Below are 20,478 nucleotides of genomic sequence, written 5' to 3'. Positions count from 1 at the left end.
CATTCCCTGCCTCGTTGCATTTAGCCCCCAATCTGATTTCTTCCCCCAGTGACGATTGTGTGTCCGCCTTCTCTTTCCCGTCCTGGCCGAAAAAATAAAAGAGGAGCCGGCGTCCCGATAGCGATTAGCGGCCTTCGCCACAGTTACCACATTCACCCTTCCTTTCCGTGGGTATCGGGGAGGCGTCTTGTGGGTGTTCTGCACGCCCAGGTCATGCAAACACGCACCCCCTGTGCTCATCCCCCTCCAAGTGTCATCTCTTCTGATACGCGCTGGTTGTAAATGAAATAAACCAGGCTCAGGCTCACTGTCATTCTCCACTACGGGCAACGCACCTCGACCATCCTGCACCAACCTTTTTGCCTGGACCCTACCGTAAACGACTGTGCCATTGTTATTTCTCTCTCCTCCTAGCCCTTTTTATCTTTTATTCATTGGGGCTTTCCTCGGGTCTTCTACCCGCTGTGCATATCGGTTGGACGAGGTTTCGTCAAGGAGCTTGACATTGGGTGGTTCGTCTCGTTTCCCGTGTCTCCATCCAACACCCGCACCCCTCCCCTTCCTGTCCCATTGATGCCGGGGTTCCTTGGGAAAGGGAAATAACGAGAGAAATAAGTAGAGGGAAGGGAATAGGAAAAAATAAAAACATCACGCCGTGCCTCCCACACCCACATGCACACGCACGCGCACGCGCGCGCACACACACACACACACACATCTGTTCACTGTGCACATATAGCACACACCCCCCGTCGATCCTCTTCCCGCTCCTAGGTTACGGGTCCCAGAAAGAAGAGAAGCCGTGTCAACCCATCCCAAATTTCCTTCGCTGACCCTCCGCTCCTCCTCCTCCTAACAGGCCCCCTAACACCAAGATCACATTTCCGTATACCTACAGAGACACCTCTCTCCGTACCTGGACCAGTGCCCAATCGTCAAGGCCCCAGAAACGTCTGAGAAGCCAAGGAGAGTCTAGAGTGAGGCCCCAGATATCCAGTGCCAGCCGGGTCTGGCCCTGTCCATCCTGGACCTTAGCCCCATCTCCATCGGCCTTCCTTTACCAACCTAGGAAGTCTTGTACTGGTGGTCTACCCGTTCATTCAACTCATTCTCGCTGTCCCTGACGGCATAGGCATTTCACCTACCTGCGTCGACGGCACTAAATTCAAAGTCTCCATGGCTAAATGAGGTTGGGCCCCGTTCGTGGAGAGGTTTCATCACCGTACACCCCGCCCGTCTCTATCACCACTACTTTGCCTTACTTCGTACCTCCCACTTTACCTTACTTGCCTCTTTCTTCCCTAGCTTCGCTCGTCGCCTTCCTTGCCTTACGGATACAGCGCCAGCCTAGGCCAGCCCAGCCCAGATACGTATCTCTCTCTTCTATCCACTTCAGAGAGATGTACCTTCCCTGCACCAGGTAGCTAAGGTAAGCAAGCCGGGCTACGGTTGCCAAGGTACACTCACACCTCAGAGTACCGTTCCATTCCTTAGTTCCCAACCTGGGCCGCCCTCTCCAGCTTGCACCTGTAAAAGGTTATTTCCACCACTTGCACCCCCATATCTCGATTTGTCTTTCTTACTTACCTCACCTCACCTCAACTTACTTTACCTCCTTCTACCTTCAACTCCTCTCTTCCTTCCTCCCATCTGTCTGGCCAGCCAGCATCTTTTGTTTACTTCTCGACCTTCATTACCTCTCCCCTTTGTCATCTTTTTTTTTTTTTTCCCTTCTCCCTTTCCCTTCAGTGGCAAAACACAAACACACACAACACGCCTATCTTCCTTTTCCATCGACATCGGCCTCCCATGCTGCCGGCTTTTGCTCTACTCTAACTCATAGTCATCTGGAGCACTTGAGTATACATGACCATGCTCACAGTCAAGCAGCCAACACACTACGGCTACAAGTCCGTCCATGACCTACCAACTCCGCCTTCAACATCCCGACCTTCGCCTCCTCTGTCTTACCAAGACCATCCTTCTCATAAGCTGCTGCCGTCCATCCCCCGCAGTCACAGTCCACCTGGTCAGCCCATGTCCGCGCATCACCGTGGCCTGCCCCCGCCGGCAGCTATGACTCTACCGCCTCAGCCATCTCATCCAACCCAGGCTCCTCCTCCACCTCCTCCCGCGCCTCAGCCCATCAGTCAGCCGCCTTCCGCCCACAGCCATGTTATGGGTCAGCTGCCGGGCCCCCCACCTCAGTGGCAGGGCGCCGAAGATTCCATGAGAAGTTGGTTGGCCGCAAAGACTGAGGAAGAGCGCAGAAGGCAGGAGGAAGAGAAGACGAGGCAGGAATCTCTGCGCCTCGAGCAACGACGAATAGAGGCTGACATGTTGAGAACATCATTGACCGGCGGAATCCCGCCCCCAATCGTGCCGCTTGTCTTTGCCGGTATGGGCGGTGGTGTCTTGCCTCCAGCAGCTTTGGAATGGGCGCAGCAGTTCCTCAACCCTCACGGTCAAGGTCAACACCCGCAGTTGCTTTCTTCCCAGGGCCCTCTGTCTCCTGATCATCGTCGTGATTCTCAGTCGCATTCTTACGGGCAGTATCCCGGCATTCCCTCGACACCGAGCTCGGCCCCTGGCCCTCATGGCTTTACAGGATACCCATCTTCTCCGGGAACACGGGGTAGGGCAACAACTTTGTCTTCGACAGGCTCAGTATCTCGGCCACTCGGATCATCGAACCTGCCTAGCTTGAATACGAATGTACCCCAGTCTGCTGCACAAGGCGCCTCAACTTTGCAGAGCCACCAATCCCATTCGACTGCGCAGTCTGCATCTACACAGCAGGAGGCTCAACCTAGCCCGTCCATTTACTTCCATCATTGGCATCCGCCAACGTCCCAAGCCGGAGGTGGCTCCACCCAGCCTGCGACCCCCTCCGGTGCGTCCAGCAAGACCAAAAGAAAGCGAGAGTCGCTTTAGGCTAACCTTGGCTGGTGTGGCCTTTAGGGGAGTCTCCTAGGAACAAGCGCAAGGCTACCGGCCCGCAGCTAGCCGCTCCACCCCCTAGTCAGCAACGACTGAGGTCGCCTCCCTTTCATAGTGGATCAACCCTCGGAAATCCTCCACCGGGACGACGAGGGCATTCGCGACAACGAAGCGATCTTTCATCATACCGGCCGGCGGGTCGAGGTCGGGGAGAGAGTTTTGGGACGCCTCGAGGCGTGTCTCCGCAAATCAGCAGCTCCGGTACTGGGCCGGATCATGGTTGTGGCGATGCGACATCTAGCCAACAACAAGCGGCAAGAAGTGTTGGCGGACATTCCGTCTCATCCTTGCTCTCTGAAGAACCATGAAGACCTACACCATGTGGTTCGACTTGCTAGAGATCTATCAAGAGCACGGTGAGCATAACACAGCTTCGAGGCATGGACGCGTGGAGCCGCAGGATCAGGAGCCACACGACAAGGCAACACACTGATTGAGATCTGGTCTGGTCCAATTTTACGACTTGTTTCAGCCATACCATCACGGCGAAATTTCGCGAAACGAGATGCATGAGTACGACAATTTCTTCCGAATTTTCGCTTCTACGGGATCAATTCCGCCTTTCTTTTTTCTTCTTTTTTTTTCCCCCCTTCTTGCCGCGAAACTCTTCCTTCCTGAACCTAAGAACGGGGACAGAGGAGGGCGAGCATTGACGCTTTGAACTCGGTTCGACACTTCGATTTTTTAGAGACTTGGATTTCTCTCAATTCTTTCAACGCCATTCCAGGGGATCTGGAACTGGGGGTGCGCACTTTACCTTCTTCATTTTCTTCTTCATAAGGCATGCACGGGTCACGGCAACTTTATTTCGATTCTTTCCAGCGGGCGGCATGGTCACAAACGACGGGCCCTTAGTTTCTTTTTATCGGGAACTTTTCTTCGCTTCACTTCTTTCTGCACCTGGTGTATTGATGTGTATTGTCAACACGGCATTATGTCGGGGTGTACCTATAGCAGTCGGTGATGGTGAATCATCAACGGCCGATCAAAAAGGACCTGCAGCTGAGGCTTATCAGGGGCTTGGTGAGGCCGTTGAAGCTCAGGTTGGAGTTTTACTTCATGGATCTTTTTATGCTTCTTTTCTACTACTTCTGGTTTTGGGAACTTTGATTGAATTCTTCACTCTTCTTGGTTCTTTCCATTTAGGGCCTGATATATTTTTTTGGGGGCAATCTTACATGTATCATGATACCCTGCAGAAAAAAACAAGACAAGACGCATTTTGCAGATGGACAGACGTGTTTCAACCCCTTGACGATTGATACCTTATCTCGCTTGTTTGATTATCGCCCTATGAGGGGTATTCGTGAGCGGACGGGCTAGGAACTTGAGTAATTAGCGACGTGGAATTACCCCTCCTCCACCCCCCCAAAAAATCCTGGCCAGAAGCGGGAGACTAAGTCCCTCACTCGTGGGCTTGACGAGACTTCTGGTCCTTGGCCGATCTGGGCTAGACAGCGCGGGCAGACCATGAAGATGCCGTATAGCGAGCTGAATTAAGCTCAGCGGTGAAATTAGCATCTCCAGTCTCAGCCTCGGTGATGGCGCGGTGGTAAGGATGCAGTGGAACCGGCTGACTGTCCGTTCCTCCCGCGCCGCCGTCCGTCCGCACGTTGCTCGCCCGTTGCCCGGCGTCCGGACGTTGATGTCCCTGGGTGCGGTAATAAACATCTGCACTACACATTTAGCCAGATGCGGCCGACATTGAGACGTGAATGGGAGGGTGCGGGCCGGTTTGAGGACAGTGCGTTTTGTGTGAGAGGGTGCCGTCGCACTGGGCGCTTAGCCCACCTTCTAGGATAGCTCTGAAAGGGGGGTGACGCGACATTGGGTTGACAAACAGGCCAGGAACGTCGGATAGCGCACGCGGAAAGAGGCAGGAAGCATAAGCAATGTGACTTTTTGCTGATTCAGTCCGAAACGATGGCAGATTCCCTCCTCTGCAACGGCCAGCCGTCGACCCTGACGCAGTTCAATTAATGTCCGTGGTGGATTTTGTTCTTCAATTTTTTTTTTCCCCAACTTGTTTTGACACGCTGAAAACCTTGGCTGATGTGAATGTATGTGTACCATTACTTAATCTTAGGAACTCTTTCCTATTTAGGAATTTCCGTCCAAGATGAATGGGAATCTGTAATCCCGTCCTTGGACCCGGGATGTTCCTCTTAATTCCTTGTTTTTTTTTTTAACGGTGCTTGTCTTGCTGCCCTCTTTTGATTGGTCATTGCCCGACGTGTTTACTGCATGCATGTACGACATGGTGGAGGTCAAGGTATCATCAAGTAAAATAGTTGCAGCCGGCAGTAGCGTAGCGGTAGCAAACAGCCAACAGGAAGACGACCAAATAGGCCAAGAAATAGGGACTCTCTTGGAAGGGGGTCCAATTTTTAGTTTTTTCCTCTTCCCCTCTTACGAATTTGTTGGTGCCACCACCACGCGAAGAGTACGGATTTGGCGAATCAGTAATTAAACGATTGACCCAGAGCGGCTGGTTGGGCATGTCTTAACTGTCAGCCAAATATAGGGCTGGGGCTGGCAGGGACAACGACACGAGAGAAAAGGCAAGAGGACCGGCCGGAGGAAGGAAGAGGGGGGACGCACGGATGGCAGATGCCAACCAAGGACGGACGGGTGGTCGGTCCATTGTAAGCTTTGGGGTTGGTTGAGTTGAGTTTGAGCTGTTTTTTTTCCCTTAATTGTAGTTATTTCTGTTTTGGCAGTGGGGATGTGGGGGTGGGGTGGATGATGGGTGTGCCAAAACAGGATGAGAAACTGGGAAGCAGCAGCCAGAGAAGCATGGGCCAGCCTAGCTAGCCAGATGAGAATAACAAGCCCCCCTAACTAACTAACTGCTCGGGGGGTAAGAGAGGTCGTCGTGAATGAGAGCGCTTGGGGCGTCTGTGCGCGAGGCGCTTAAGGTGGCGTGTAACAAACGGTATAAGCCATCCAATCCCTCCCTGTGGACTTAATTTTCTTTTCGATTTGATGCCATTTTGGCTTTTATGATTTATCGGTTCATTTTCTGTCGAGGTTGAAAGGGCTTCTTGGCGTTCGAAAGGGGCTTGTCATGGCTGAAGACATTAGGAGCTCACAAGCGAATGAGGACGGGATGGGGATGGTTGTACCGAGAATAGAGCCCAGCTTACGATTCAACGGCACGTCATCCTAGCAGCAGTTGCTATTCTTACCTAACTAGCAACTACCGTCCCCCCCGCTCTTTCTCCTCCTCTCACCTCCAAACGCCCCTCCCCTTCTTCTGGTGCTCGTAGGTGGCTTATTGGCGACGATGCTAGATGCCTTCGGGGCCGGGGCCGTAGACTCAAACCCGCTGACGTGGCTGACAGGCTTGTCGCTGTGCACGGTGCATAGCGCCGGCTGGCACCTTTCGTGTCTGTGGCGCTTCCTGAACTTATGGCCGGTTCCATGAGAAGAGTATCGGAGATTGTAATACAATCCCGGATTGAAAACTTCTGGCCTGCATGGGGCCCTTGGCGTACATATCCTCGTTGGGGGAGGGGGGGTTCGGACAAAAAGGTCGATTTGGGGAGTATGAACTGCAGCAGACCAAGATTAGCACGCGCCAAATCCATCCCTGTTCGCGCTGTTCCCATGATATCCAAGGGAGTTTGAGCCGTGTACCAGTCAGAAACCGTTGGGGCTTCTCTCCGACTGCTGTCCTTGTGGGTGTGGTTTGAAAATAAAAGGGGCAACCTAAGCACTCGGCATACTGAATGTAGCTTACGATTGAGGAACAGGCGATGTCACCATCGTCTCCGGCCGCGTGTGGTGTGCCGAGTCTCACAGGACGCCCAGCGTTGGAACTGAGACGGTTTGGCATGCCTCCATTGTCTGTCTGTCTTTCTTGCTCTCGATGGAGACGTTGGCTACTTTCACTCCCATTTCAACAAGTAGACTCTCGACCGTGACTCCCAGTGGTTGCAGCTTGGCAGTTGGCTTTTTGTACTTGCAATGCAGGCCGATGCCGTCTCGGCGGTCATTGTCGTAAGACGCCCGCCGTTGTGGCTTGTATTACCTATGCAAGATCTGACGGGGAAGTCCGCACGTCAGAACGTAAGAGGACTAAAACAGCATTCATTCAGTCGGCCAAAGGAGAGGGCAAAAATAAGGCTACATCAAGGAAATGGAGCTGGTACGTTAGCGGTTCACTCAGATAGATATTTGTCAAAAGCAGTTCCATCAGCGGCACTCTGTCCCAGTTACGCTATCACTGATAGGTACCCCTTTAACCACTCGCCATTTGCCGGAATATGAGTATCGTGCTGAAAGCTAAGCGAAAGCATTTCTTCGGCCCGAGTAATCCACTAACAAACTAGATAACAAGGTCTGTTTGATCACAATCAATGTCACTTACACCCGCCTGCGACCTGACGGAGAAAAAGCAAAACACGGCAGACACAAGGAGATTCACAAGGGAGACAGGAACTCGCGTGTGGTTATGCTCAACAAAGAAAAAAGGAAAGGACTTTAGATCGTTATAAACCCATAGCAGATAAATACCTCCAGAGCCGGGGATGCTCCTGGGTTACCGTGCCGGTGTTTTGACTGGAGCTATACTTCCGGCTACGCGTGTGAATCAGCATACGGGCCCTTTCAAACTTGCAGCTTTGATGTCTGGCACTAGCGTTAGATATCATAGATTCCCACCCGGCGGTTCTTCTCCGCCCAAGTAGGTGTAACGTTGTAATGCAGAACGATGTATCGTGTCACGGGTTGCCAACTTTTGACGAAAATATTTAGAAATATTCCACCATGTTACACGTGAATTCCAAGATTTCCAAAATATAGCGGTGCATAAAATTTGTCCTACTGAAACCCAACATACCTGCTTCTGTCAGAGACGCATAGGCTAGCCTCATAATCTAACAATCACTACCGCGAACATTGCAGCAATACCCCGGACTGCGTGCGTCGGTCTCCCTACTTGTATTTATGGCATCTCGGTCTTTTGACCACTAAGCTCCCCAGGTACGCCCAACCCTCGTCGGCCTCCCTCCATATGAAAACACCTCCAAGTAAGAACCCAAGATCCGAAGTCAAGTTGATGAGATATCCCACGAGGAAAAAGGCTTATCACGAGTACCAAGAACCTTTTTACCTGGCGCGAGACACCTTTCCTCAGGATTAGGAAACTCACAGCTACTTACACACAAGTGGTGGGTCTGATAAGGCCGACGGCGACGTGGGCCTCATGGCGACAGACCAAGACAAGTTGCAACCATCCGAAGCTGGCACTGCCCTAGCAGGAACAGATTCATTTCCATTATATTCAACATGGCTGGAGAATCGTACCAACCTTGAGTTTGGTGGCATCAGTTTGTTTGTATCACTCCCAGTACCCGCAATTGAACAGCACATGGACGAACAATATTCAAAGGTACAGCCGCTTGGGCTTCCAATTTAGGGACTTCGCTTCCCGAATACATGGGCAATTGGCTAGAACTGCGATATTAAACTCTAGATTGGTTGAATAAGACATTATACATTGTTGTAAACACTTCTGGAGAATGCACCAAAAAAAGCATACTAATCGCATAGGGGTATATGAAAAGTCGTGCTGTAGCCCACTTCCTGCTAATCGCTTTTGATCCTGCGTTCCGCTGCCAATGCCTCCAAGGCAAAATTCCAGTCCGTCGTATGGGATACAAATGAGATCCTCCATGTCTGAAGAGACCAAGGGCTCTCAACTTCCTAGGGTATTGGTCGACCAGTGTGTCGATGTCAACATTTATCAACTCCACAAACTCCTTGCATGTCGTTGAAACAGGAATGAAAGACAAAGGAAATGAATACTGAACACCAACACATATCTTTTTTTTTTTAAGACGTGGGTGGCAGATGCAAACCTTGCTAAAACTTCTTCTTCTGCCGGGACTTCCACTCCGCCCGCGTAACCTTCATCAGAAGGTCCTCATCCTTCACAGGAATCCAGGAGGTCAGCGCCTTCATGGCGTTCTCAAAATCAGAATCCAAAAGGATTTCTCGCAGCGCATGAATTAGGGCTGCGCTGGTGGCATGCAAGACGTCGATGCCATTCATTGTGATTGGCGAGTCGGTTGCTTTTGTGGCTACCGTCTGGGAGTTGTCGCTGAGAAGGAGGAATATGTCCCATACTCGAAGCTGGGCAGCAAATGGTATGGATAAATTGAAAAGTGTCAAGTACCATCGAGTACCATATGCGGTTGGGTCGATGCAGAGCTCGATCTGAAGTAAGTCAGCACCGCGTGCGCGAGTGATTAGTGCATAGTCATATCTTACCAGCTTTTTGGCAACATCTTTTCCATCCAGCCACTTTGTCTGCAAGTCGTTCAGAGCCGCCATCAACCCGTCAAAGCCGGGGCTGTACAGCTTTTCTAGTCCACGCAGCTGCCACATGCGCACTAACATCACAAAGCACTTCTCCTCGTCGAAGTAGCAAAGCAAAGTCGCCGCCAATGAGGCCATACCCTGAACATAGCCGGTATTCGGGAAATAGAGCGAAAGTGCATGCAAAACCCGGAAGAGCAGTCGTTGACCACCTTGGTAGCGTTTTCTGAACATGACATGCCTGCTGATGGTGCGAGGAACGTCCAGGTCGATTTGTACGTCATCTGGCGAGCCTCTGCTTTGGAGTCTGTGAAAGTCGGTGATGATGGAGTCTTCTGACGGAGAATCTTTGTGAGCTCTTGCGGCTGATGCCATGAATGAATACCAGGCGGAGGCCCTCCAACAGTCGGGAATGCCCTTCCACGTTCTGTCAATAAGTTTTTGGTTCTTGACATCGAATTCAAACTCCATGCCTTCTCCATCCTTCCCCTTCTTGATGACCTTGGCCATCTTCCGCCACTTCTCGGACCTTTCCCACTCTTTTCGTTTGATGGCCTCCGATATCTTTTCAATCTTCTCTTCTTCACCAATAGCTAGGGAGAGCATCTCTCCCGCATCGTCCATCCATCGTCGATCACGATTGTGGGGGAGCAGGTTACCCGCTTGCCGGATTGCTGAGCGGGTCGACCGACGAGATGCGACCGATGCTTTTGAGGTCTGGGTATTCAGAGATCTGGCGGACAAGTTTCTACCTGATCCTCTGAGCGGCAGTCCCAGAGCGAAGGAATCTCTCTTCAAAGCGAGGTTCCTCTTCCTAGGAGCAAACTGTGCCGATTTTAGGTCGGCGTGGGTCCCCACGTTCGACTCCAGTTTGCGTGGGTTTATAAAACCGTACCGATCGACATCGTACCCGTTGAGATCCTCCCAGTCTTCGAAACCGCCTGCCACCTCATACTCGCTTCTTGTTTCGGGACGCTGGGAATAGGAGCTTCCAGATCTTGGGGTGGCCCATGCAGGACGTTGGAGTTCGGCGACGCTACAAGGAGAAGACCGACGTTAGTACATTGATTCAGATATATGAAAATGGGCGAAAAGGAAACCATACGGATCATTCTCGGCCTCATCTGTCAGGTTTTCGGAAGTTGGTTCCAAACGTTCACCGACGTCCGATGGCCTTCCTCCGTCTTCCCAATTGATGCTATCGCCAGATGCATAGAGCGATCTCACCTTTCGAGATTCCATCTCAACGTCCGCAGATAGGACGCGAATACTGGGTGTGGCCATTGCGGTTTGTGACGCAGACTCTGCGACGGTCTCTGCTGCGCTTGCTTCGGTTGTGACCGACTTGGTTGTTGTCTTGGGTGCACTCTCATCGGTTGCACTTTCAATGGTCGCACTAACCCTGGTCGCGCTGGGCTCCGTTGTTGGGCCCCCGTTCGAAGTGGCCTCGCTCATGCTGGCGGCGGTGCTCTGGAGTGGCTCCTCGTATTGAATGTGGAGGATAGGAGGCGCAGGCTTTGATGCAGGAGTCGGGGCTGATGCAGGCGCGGGCGCCTCAGCATCATTCGTTTGCGACTGATCTTCCATTGTTCCGTCGGTTGTTTGTGCGGGGAAAGCGCGACGGCCGCCAAACATAAGACTGCCACGATTGGAGAAAGTGAGAGTCGTCAGGAAATCATCGTCAAGGAGACTGACGGTGGGGATGGAGATTGATATGGGGGAGAAGTCGGCGACATCCTTGCTCAGGAGGTCGTCTTCGAGGATGTTGACAGGGGAGAGATTAGGCGACTTATCGAAGGCTGTAAAGGAGCCCCGCGCTGGGGTTACCATTGGCCCCGCTGCAGGTGCCAGGTCGCTTAAACGCTTGTCCCGCAACTCAACCGGCGAATCCACCGATAAGGTGCTGCTGAAGCTGCCAGACGACTTGCCGTCGGCGAGTTGAAGCTGTGCAATGTGATAATGGTCCATGGCAATGGACTGCTGACCAGTTTCTGGCGTGCATAGACCAGAGGCTTGTTCTCTCGTGGCCGGCTCGTTGGTGGAATATACGGACTCGCTGTCACAGATAAATGGTGTCACCAGCTGCTGCGATTGTTGCACAACGTCGCCGACAACGATCACGGTCTCGACCTTGTCGTATCTGTAGTCCTCGCCCTCGCACTCCTCTACTATTGTGGTAGATGACGAAGTAGTAGGCGCGAGTCCAGAGTCCCTTTTCCAATCGTTTGCTGCGCTGTCGCCGGCGTGCACACGGGAGCGAAAGGCAGGGTGTTGTTCAATGGCGGGAGGAGGAATAACGACCACAGGACTGGAGGGCTGACTTGTAAAAGATGAAGTTGCAGAAGTAGAAGTGCGACGCGTCGAGACTGAGGGGGATCTCGGGGGAAGGCGCGTAAGAATAGGGATAGGAGGCTCTGCCTGGACCGTCTTCTCATAGCGGAGAGCGACGAAGCTAGTGTCGTCCCTGAAGGGCACGAGCGTTGGCCGGGACTTCAGGCGTCCGCTGGAGAATTTTTGGGGCGCCATGGCTTGGTATTCAGGGCGCTTCGGCTGGGCGTAAGAAGCCAGAATGGTTAGATCGGCAGACGGAGCCAGGGTCTAAGGGTACCGGTGTAAGGTGAAGCAACCTCAGCGGTCGGTGGCACACCAGCGGAAGCACAACAGGTCTAGAGACGGACTGGAGAGCGATCGGGGCGGGGCGTTGTAAATGTGTAAGTGGAGGTGAGTGGCTCACCGTCCAAAGTGCCGTGAGCGCGGGATTCAGGTGTGCCAATTTCAAGGCCTTGATGCTAGACAGACGCTAGCTAGACGTGGGAGAACGGGGCCCCCTAAAGGAGACTGAATAGGGATGGGGAATGGGATGCCACAGATAGCAAGACCTATTCGGACTGAGATCTGAGAAAGATGAAGGTGGCGAAATAGACGCAGTGTGATTCAGATGGCAGGCAACAAGGTTGCGATGTCGCCTCGTGGCGTTTGTTGGCGTTGTGTAAGTTGGAGTGCGATTGTAGGAAGAAGTCAGGTATGTAAGTGGCTGCAAACCTGTGCAGAAACGACAGAACAAGACGACAGGAGCACCAGACTGAGGCTGTGGTGCAATATATTGCCTCGAAGGCAGGGAAACAGTGGCTGAGGTAGGATAGAAGGCGGGGCAACGGGATGGTAGAGTAAAAGGGTGCGGTGAACACCAGTATTGTGGTGCAGCAAGTCTTGGTCTGTGGGGGTGACTGAGAGAGAGAGAGAGAGTAGCTCGAGGGCTGAAATGGTCGGTTGAGAGCGAGTTGCAAAATGAGATGAGGTGAGGAGAGGAGGAGGAGGAGGGTAAAGCTCTGCTTTCAGTGTGATGAGGAGGAAAATCCAAGGGGATAATTTAATATCTTTGTGTGATTGTCGTCCTTAGTTGTGGTTGAGATGTGCGCAGTGGTGAATGTTAAGATCCAATTCCGTGGGAAGGAAGCAAGGAAGGCAGAAAGGACCAGGTCATGAACCGGGACGCTGGGCCAAGGTTACCTTTACTATTCTGCCTTTTCTTTTCTTCCTCGCAACCTTTACCTGCCCCTCAGTTTGTGTTCACCGTTTCCTATTCGCCCTTGTCACATCTGCCGCAAAGGAGAAGAAAGAAACGGCATGAGTAACACATGGTTTCCATCCAACCTAGCAGGCCCAGGTTGCAGAGCAGGAGGCGGTGGCAGCAGAAGCGGCAGTAGCCCGGCACCACAATCTGCACACACTTACAGCATTCGAGGAGGAGGCGGTCGGGGATCCCCAGCACATAACTGTAGGGTAGGATACGTACCCGTAAGGCCTTCCAAGATTGGCTGGGGATCGACGATCCGTTACGATCCTATTGGCCAAGCACCGTTAGGGCTGTCTGGCTTTTGGCAAGTGGGTGTTGTCGTCTGAACCTCACATCTAGCCCAGCGCCGCGTTTGCGGCTTGCTCTCCCGTCTAGCGGTGCAGTTGTAGTCAGGCACAGATGGGGGAAAAGGAAAAGAGCTCAGCACCAAACATCCGCGGAGGAGGAAAGGAAAGGAGCATAAAAAATAAAAACAAAAAATAAGGACGCCTGGAAGATGACCCCCAAAAGAAACTGTAATCCACCCACGGCCCGCCACATCGCCCACCGTTCCAATGCGACGCTTCCTCATTGGCTTATTTAAACCGGGTGGTAGGAGGGACTGGTCCACCTCCCGCCATCTGGCCATGCATCAATACCCGAAGAAGGGTCTTCTTTTGCTTTGGCAGAGTGACCCTGGCTGGCCTGTCCACCATCGTCATCGCATAGCATTAAGTCGGTGAAGGGCTCCTTGCAGCGGATACCGCTACTCGGGGTCACTCAACCTTGAGCCCACCTCACTGCATGATGAGCTCCGCATGGCCAGTTCTTCATGACCGCCAACTTGACAATGACAAGCTAGCTAGCCGTAACCCAAGCAATGGGTCTGGGGGTTGGTCAATCCATCGTGAACCCGCCTCTGTGAACAGCCACGAGTATCTGTACCCTACGTCGCCTTACACAGAAACGGCCGGCCGAGGCAGCCGCGAAATTACGGTGACACACATGTCTGGGGAAAAGAAGCAACTTGACCTTCCCGTCCTCCCATGCCTCCTTTCTTCTGCTTAACCGCCGTGGTTTGTGATTTTCTTCCGTGGCTGGTTCTTCTTCTTCTTTTTTCTTTGTCCCATAGGGTTAAGATGTCTAACTTTAAACCTAAGTCATTCAGCCATATGCCTGCTGATTCGATATGTCGATAATTGTTAGTTGGGAATGCCACCCCGGCTTTCAGCCGTTCGTCAAGCAAACCAACCCCTGGTCAAAAGAATTTTGGGTCATTCAGCTCCAGCAGTTCGTGTATTACCAGAAGACCCCCGGAGATCGACCGAAGCGAACCAAAATCCGTTTTAGCCAACCTAGTTTATCCATCATCCCGCATCTGGGCAGCTTAAAAAAAAAAAAAAAGACATGCTATCAACCAAAGAATAAGAACAAAAATGAGACAGAACAAACAAAGTGAAAAAAAAAACACATGGGAAAAGGAACACTGCTACAACAGGTCTAAGATAAATTCAAGTCCTCCTGTATGTAGGAGAGAATCTCACTCTCCCACCTACCTTACTTACCTTCGACCATGATACTGCTGTGGAAGGACGACAAACAACGAGCAAACGGAAAGCTTCATGTTCGTTTCCGAAAGCTCTAAGGCCACCTGAACAGCGGGCAATCATCGTCGGGCGCGTACGCCTGTATTTTGCGATGATGCCCGTTTTCTTAGGTTCTAGGAGCAACGATCTGACGTGGCAACCCGTTTGCCAAGATCCAGTTGCGGCTTCAACCGGAAGGGCCCCGACAGTCGAAAAGAACATCCATATTGGGGGTTGCGTTGGCTGAACCACACTCTTTTGGATTTTACCCCCCCACCTCACCTCCCCTCCTCTCTCTTCCCGTGCCACCGGGTCGGCCCACCTGCTTAGGAATGTGCTCTGAGACCCTTTCTATGCTATCACGTTTTGTCACTGGCGGCCCGTCCCATAGCAGACTTGAAGGCAGGGATACAACGAAGAAGTGCAAAGACAGATGGTCACAATCCCGTCACATAATAACATACGCCGCAACTCACCATGTTGTGTGACTGTCACGCTCAATTGATATGGTTACTAACAACGACCCGGAGGAGGAGGAGGAGGAGGTGAGAGATTTTTTTTTTAAAAAAAAAACATGCCCACGTCTTCCTCCTAGTCCGTCTCCTCCCTTCTCCGCTACGTCCCAGAACAAACCGTTGCGGGCAAACTGGAGCGTGATGAGCCGCAGGGCCACATTCCACTGTGAGTCAAAACATGTCGCGGATTATCAATAAAGCTGGGGGAAATGATAGCGTATCGGCCTTTTTTGGTACAGAATGGATTCGTCCCCCTCTTTTGGTCTCGTGGCCCAGCCCAGGCCATCCCGCTCATTTCGACGCGGACTAAACAACAAATAACCCCTCTCTGCATCGCTGGCTTTGCCCCTCTTGTGATTCCCGCCCGGACTGAGACAGGTTTTGAATGCAATCATAACGTGTGCGTCCGTCTATACCAGTCCGCTTACTCGAGGAGCGAGAAATAAAAACTAGAAAAAAAAATTGCAATGGTGTGATGCTTTGTGCCTTATGCCCGTTTGCCCCTTGCAGGCCATGCCATGACCCCTATTTGCGTGTCGCCGAATCAATCGCTATGCTCGTTGGTGGTTTCCCATGCATCATTACCCGCCGCAGGCAAACTTGAAGCATCGTGTCTCTCTTGCACGTTTCTATATTCAAATGGTTTATCCATCAAACAGTGGCTCGTAGCGCGCATTGTCCCCTTGCACGCAAAGGCCGCATATGGCCTTCCATGCACGAAGCAAAGACCATCAGGATCGAACGGCTCGTTCAAACCTCCTCATTCTCCCAATCCTTCTCGCTGAACATTGGTCCCTTGCGTGCGCCGCTGGCCTCGAGCTTCGATAAGAACTCCGGCGGGACAGTGGGAATGTACTTGCGCGCCCGCTCCCTGTTGACACCTCCAAAACCGGCTCCGTACGAGACGAGCATGTCCGTCACCGATGGGAGTGTAAACGGCAGCATCAAAGCTGGATCCAGCAAAAGGTTCTCTGGTGCGTCATCCTCCTCCTCGCTCTCGTCTCCGCCGGGTGTCTTGGCTATCTTGCTACCAGGAGTGTCTGCAATGCCACCGTTCGCGTCTTTGGCTTTTGTGGGCGTCGAAGGAGCGCTCTTGCGGTCCTCCTTCCTACGCACCTGCTCTGCTTGAATCGCATTGAGATACTTCAGCGCGCTCTTGGGCAGTCCTTTCTCGCCGACTTCTGGTCTGTAGTGTGACGCCGCGTGGATGAGCTGCTGCGGGCTGAGTCTCTTAAGCTGTTGTAAGGTGCCAACGAGGGCCTCGAGGTCGTCAGCACCGAGCGATGAGAAGCACTGCAGCCATTGTAGCAATTGAATCACAGGGGCTAGATGCCGTCTCGCTGCGTCCACTGTCGTCTCACCAGACGATCTGGTTTCGCCTCCTTCATAATGCTCGGGCTGTCGATTGTTGGTTCTAGCCCAGTCTTCCAATGTCGAGACGTTCATTCGAATTTGCATCGCTTTCGTCCTCGCAAGGTATTTTCGATTGGACATGATGCGATTAAAAAGTTCCGCCCCGAGCCAGTATAAGAGTTGAGAGATGATTTGCGCCGTAATAACTGAGTGAATGTCATACAAATCAAGCACGAACAAGGTGGATGACAGTAGAGAAGTGACGTTGCGCGGAGCGGGCTTCGCACGCTGTTTTGGGGACGGCGGCCGAAATCGTTTTTCGAGTGGCTCTTCCTTGACTTGCGCCTTTCGCTTGAATATCCTCCATTCGTTCTGGAAGGCAATGTCCTCGAAGCCAGGAATCGTTTCATGATCCAGCATGGCTGCATCGAGCACCTTGTCCAGTCTTCTTTCAGCGTCTCTGACGATAAGGATGAAGATCTCGTTGACCAATTCAGAGAGCTGAGCTTGGAACTCAACTGTAGCTTCCACCAACCCGGCATCCTTCTTGAGATAGTGAAGCAACAAAGTTGCGTTGGATATCCAAAAAGCCAGTATCGTCATGTCCCACTGATACTGCTCGACGACATCGTTGATTTTGTCCATGGCCGAGATCATCAATTTCGCTAGCAGGTCGGGGCTAGAATGGTAGTGCGCGTATCTCGCACTAAGGAATATCATGTTCGCGGGCACTGGCTTTTGTGCAGGTGACCGTTGAGGTGTCATTTTGGTGATTACAATGTCTAGTATGCGGTCGAGCTCGTGTTCTTGGAATACAAACATTTGGTCGTGCAAGCAGCGGGACCAGTCGAACTCGGGCTGCTCTTCCTCGAACTCATCGGTAGGCTACGAACGTCAGTGTTTGGCCTCCCAGAAATATGAGTCTCGTTGACACTCACCTCTGGCTGGTCGTCCATGCCCACGTTGCCCAGATCAACTTCAAGATCACGAGCACTGTCCATCATCATTCGTCTCCGTAGCTCGTTCTCGGCCATTTCCTCCTCGAAACGATCTTGAGAGAATCCAGGGTTGTAAAAGTCGTCGGTTCCTGCATTGCCAATGTTGTAGCCGCTGTCGTGGAGATAGAAAGACATGTCGCTGTCCGGAGGCACAAAATCGAAGGCCGTCCTTCCAGACGATGTCTTTTGTTCCGCCGACGCACCATTGTCGAGGAGGATTTTAGCAATGCTCTTATGCCGGTTTGTCATTGCCCACATAAGAGCGCTCCACTGATTCCGGTCTTGCTTGTCGACGTCTGCGCCAGCATCGATGAGAGCTTGTACTACGGTTTCATGGCCCTGTCCCTAATCAGCAACTGCACTCTTCCACCGATCCGCTCGTTACTCACAAAGCAACTCGCATATATGAGTGGGGGTGTTCCGTCTTCGTCCGGCGCGTTGATGTCGACGTATTCTCTTGCCTTGCCACTCAAAATGCTGCCAATTCTCTCGACGTCGCCGTTGCTCGCAGCCATGTTCAGTGCCTTTTGCAAGAGATCCTTCTTCTCGTCCTCGGATAGCTTTTCGTCTTTTAATATCGTATTCTCGTCATCGAAGCCTGGGCCGACCCGATGGGCCGCCTGGGCAGCTATCATTTCCATTAAGCGTGCGTCGCTGTTCTTTGGGCCTGACGTTATGTCTTCATCGTATGCGGGGTCGTCTAAGCTGAGGTTGCCAAAGTTGAGGGGCTTTGCAAGAACTGGCGAGGTCAGAAACTGTGATTGTCCTAGAAGACGGGCGTCAGTTTCGCAATCCCTACGCGGCAAAGTGCGCCTGGCGGATAGAGGGGGAGGGGGAAAGGCCACGCACCCTGCCAGCCATCATACATCTCCGTCTCCGGTACTAATTCACGGGGACGATGACTGCGATCGTCAAGAGACTTGGGCAAGTCAGCCGGTAGAGGGCGAGGCTTCTTCTCGTCGCCGAATCCACCGTTAACGTCCCCGAAGTCCATGGTGGGAGGAGGGGCACCCAGGAGGCCCGGTAGGCATTAGTTGGACGGGGGTATCGGTTTATGCGATGCGCGGTCCGATGCGGAAATGGTATTTGGCGAAGGACGCGCGGAAAGTTTCGCAACAGAAACAAAACTCGGTTGGGTTTGTTATGGATATGCAGCAAAGGAGGTCTTTCGTCGGGTCCCCTCGGGGTTGACGTTGTTGTGGTTGTGTTCTCAGCGTCGGATATGATAAAATGGCTCGGCGTACCTGAATGTCGTGTGATGTTGAGGTGTCCTGGTAACCCTCTAGGTGAAGTGCGTGTGCGTCTGTGTTATGTGTTCTTGTTCTGTAGCCCGAGTCCCGCAACCGCCACGCCAACTGGGCCCTGCTCTCAGGTAGATGAAGGTCGAGTGATCAGCTTGTTATGTCACTAATCGACTTTGGCGCGCACCCAGAACAAGCGCTGTAAAATGGACTGTTGCATGCGAAATGCACTGGGAAGACTCAGTGGGCTCGGAACTACTGCGGCACTGGAAGCATGTGGGCCGTGCGTCACCACAGCATTTAGCTGCCCCGCCAAGCTTCCCTGACGGAACTTTGTACTATCCGGCAGCGGGTTCTTCAGAGCAAGAGGCCAGGTACGGATACCTGCTTAGACCAAACCAGGAACCCACTGCACGCATCAATCTTATCGCTGTACGGATAAGACCAGGCCAACCATCCAAAATGAAAGCAAGGTTGGCCCCAGAGGAGGGGTGTCATCTTCCTGTTCATTTCTCATAGATTTGAATCATTTCTTTTATTTGTTTTTTTTAATCCCCTGAATTGGTGCAACAGCCTCATATTGATATGTTGGGCTCCTTCACTAACAACGACGTGGGGGTCCAAGGCCAGGTTTGTTTCCTGCAAATAACTCCAAATGCGACACCATTTGGCATTTATGCTCTCTTACCAAACACACGGAGCCTCTTCACACCTCCGTCTGGAATGATAGTGATCTTGACGTGCGTTACTTCTGTGTCCTTCACGGCGCTGGGGAAGTCATGTTCTTGGTCCGGGCCACACTTGCTCGGAGCCACGATCTCAATCCAGCCGCTAGCATCTGGTCCGGGCTCCCCGCTCTCCTTCCATGCAAGTGCATCGATCTTGGCCTTCTGCGGGAAGTTTCCACGGAAATGGGCCGTGTCAACAACGACGTTCTGAATGTATCCAGGGGCTCCGAGGCGCACAATAGTCCAGTCCACGTGGCCCTTGGTGCGTGATCTCGCCGTCTCCCATCCATCTCCCATGTCCTTACCCCGGCCGGGCAAGAGAAGGTTGTCCTTGGTACCAAAGTGCTGGTCACTGCAAGACACGGCAACACCGCCGTTCTGTGCCGCTGCAAGGTCAAAGATGGCCTCCTTATCATCAGGAAAGACCGGCACAGCATGCCCGAAGAGGCGGAATCTGGCAATACCACCGTCTGGGTACATGTTCAGACGGACGTGAGTGTACTGCTTCTGCTTAGGCTCAGTCAACTTCCACCCGAAGCGCTGAGAAGGGCCACACTCCTCGTTGCCCAAGATAGTCTCCCACTGTCCCCTTCCTCCCTTCCAGGAGACCACCTCATCATCGTTCAGGTTGAAGCAGCCCTCGACCGAAATTGAAGGAGCATGGTTGCCAGAGAAAAAGGCTGTGTCAACCTCAACGCCTTCAACGGTTCCAGACGCAACACCAAGACGAACTATGACCCAGTCAAAGGGCTCAGTGTTGTGACGTCTCGTCTCCCAGCCGTCGTACCAGGCGCCAGTGTAGACCATCTTACCCGGCTGTCTGATGGGAGGAGTGGGAGTCAGCAAGTTGGTGGCCTCTGCGAACCATTCGTCTGAGAAGGCCAAAATCTTTCCACCCAAAGCAGCGGAGATAAGATCTGGAACGCATCAGTTTCAACTTGCAACCCAATCATGATTACGTGCCAGGTGGGGATCTGAAGTTCATTTTATGAGGGGCAAGGAGGAAACCCACCGATGCTGCTGGAACGGAAAGTCTTGTCAATGTCATCGGAGGCGACTCGGGTCGTCTTGACCTGCTCAAGCATGTATTCCTGCTCGCTTGCCATGGTGTTGAATGAAGGTTGCGGGTGATGTATAGATATGGAGGAAGCTAGATGAGAGTCAAGCAGGGTGGTGG

General features: G+C 52.5%; 4 protein-coding genes across 4 annotated transcripts; 1 reads left to right on the top strand and 3 right to left on the bottom strand.

Moving 5' to 3' along the window:
• Nucleotides 1–1,866: 1,866 nt before the first annotated feature.
• Nucleotides 1,867–3,308, top strand: CTRU02_203544 (uncharacterized protein; the record flags this gene model as incomplete). Its single annotated transcript, XM_036724170.1, has 2 exons — nucleotides 1,867–2,893; nucleotides 2,962–3,308. 2 exons carry the CDS (start codon nucleotides 1,867–1,869, stop codon nucleotides 3,306–3,308), a joined length of 1,374 nt encoding a protein of 457 aa, XP_036584284.1.
• A 5,560-nt stretch (nucleotides 3,309–8,868) lies between these two features.
• On the bottom strand, nucleotides 8,869–11,850 carry CTRU02_203543 (tbc domain protein; the record flags this gene model as incomplete). Its single annotated transcript, XM_036724169.1, has 3 exons — nucleotides 8,869–9,222; nucleotides 9,277–10,360; nucleotides 10,430–11,850. 3 exons carry the CDS (start codon nucleotides 11,848–11,850, stop codon nucleotides 8,869–8,871), a joined length of 2,859 nt encoding a protein of 952 aa, XP_036584283.1.
• Nucleotides 11,851–15,731: 3,881 nt separating this feature from the next.
• On the bottom strand, nucleotides 15,732–18,326 carry CTRU02_203542 (dil and ankyrin domain containing protein; the record flags this gene model as incomplete). The annotated part of the gene is made up of 4 exons (XM_036724168.1): nucleotides 15,732–17,219; nucleotides 17,273–17,671; nucleotides 17,722–18,098; nucleotides 18,182–18,326. The coding sequence occupies 4 exons, from the start codon at nucleotides 18,324–18,326 to the stop codon at nucleotides 15,732–15,734; spliced, it is 2,409 nt and encodes an 802-aa protein (XP_036584282.1).
• Nucleotides 18,327–19,247: 921 nt separating this feature from the next.
• CTRU02_203541 (allantoicase) lies at nucleotides 19,248–20,407 on the bottom strand (the record flags this gene model as incomplete). Its single annotated transcript, XM_036724167.1, has 2 exons — nucleotides 19,248–20,218; nucleotides 20,314–20,407. 2 exons carry the CDS (start codon nucleotides 20,405–20,407, stop codon nucleotides 19,248–19,250), a joined length of 1,065 nt encoding a protein of 354 aa, XP_036584281.1.
• Between the last annotated feature and the right edge of the window lie 71 nt (nucleotides 20,408–20,478).

The sequence above is a fragment of the Colletotrichum truncatum genome (genome assembly GCF_014235925.2).
Source record: "Colletotrichum truncatum strain CMES1059 chromosome Unknown Contig_0002, whole genome shotgun sequence".
NCBI lineage: Eukaryota > Fungi > Ascomycota > Sordariomycetes > Glomerellales > Glomerellaceae > Colletotrichum > Colletotrichum truncatum.
The sequence above is the reverse complement of the archived record's forward strand: the minus strand, read 5'-3'. Positions and strand labels throughout refer to the sequence as shown.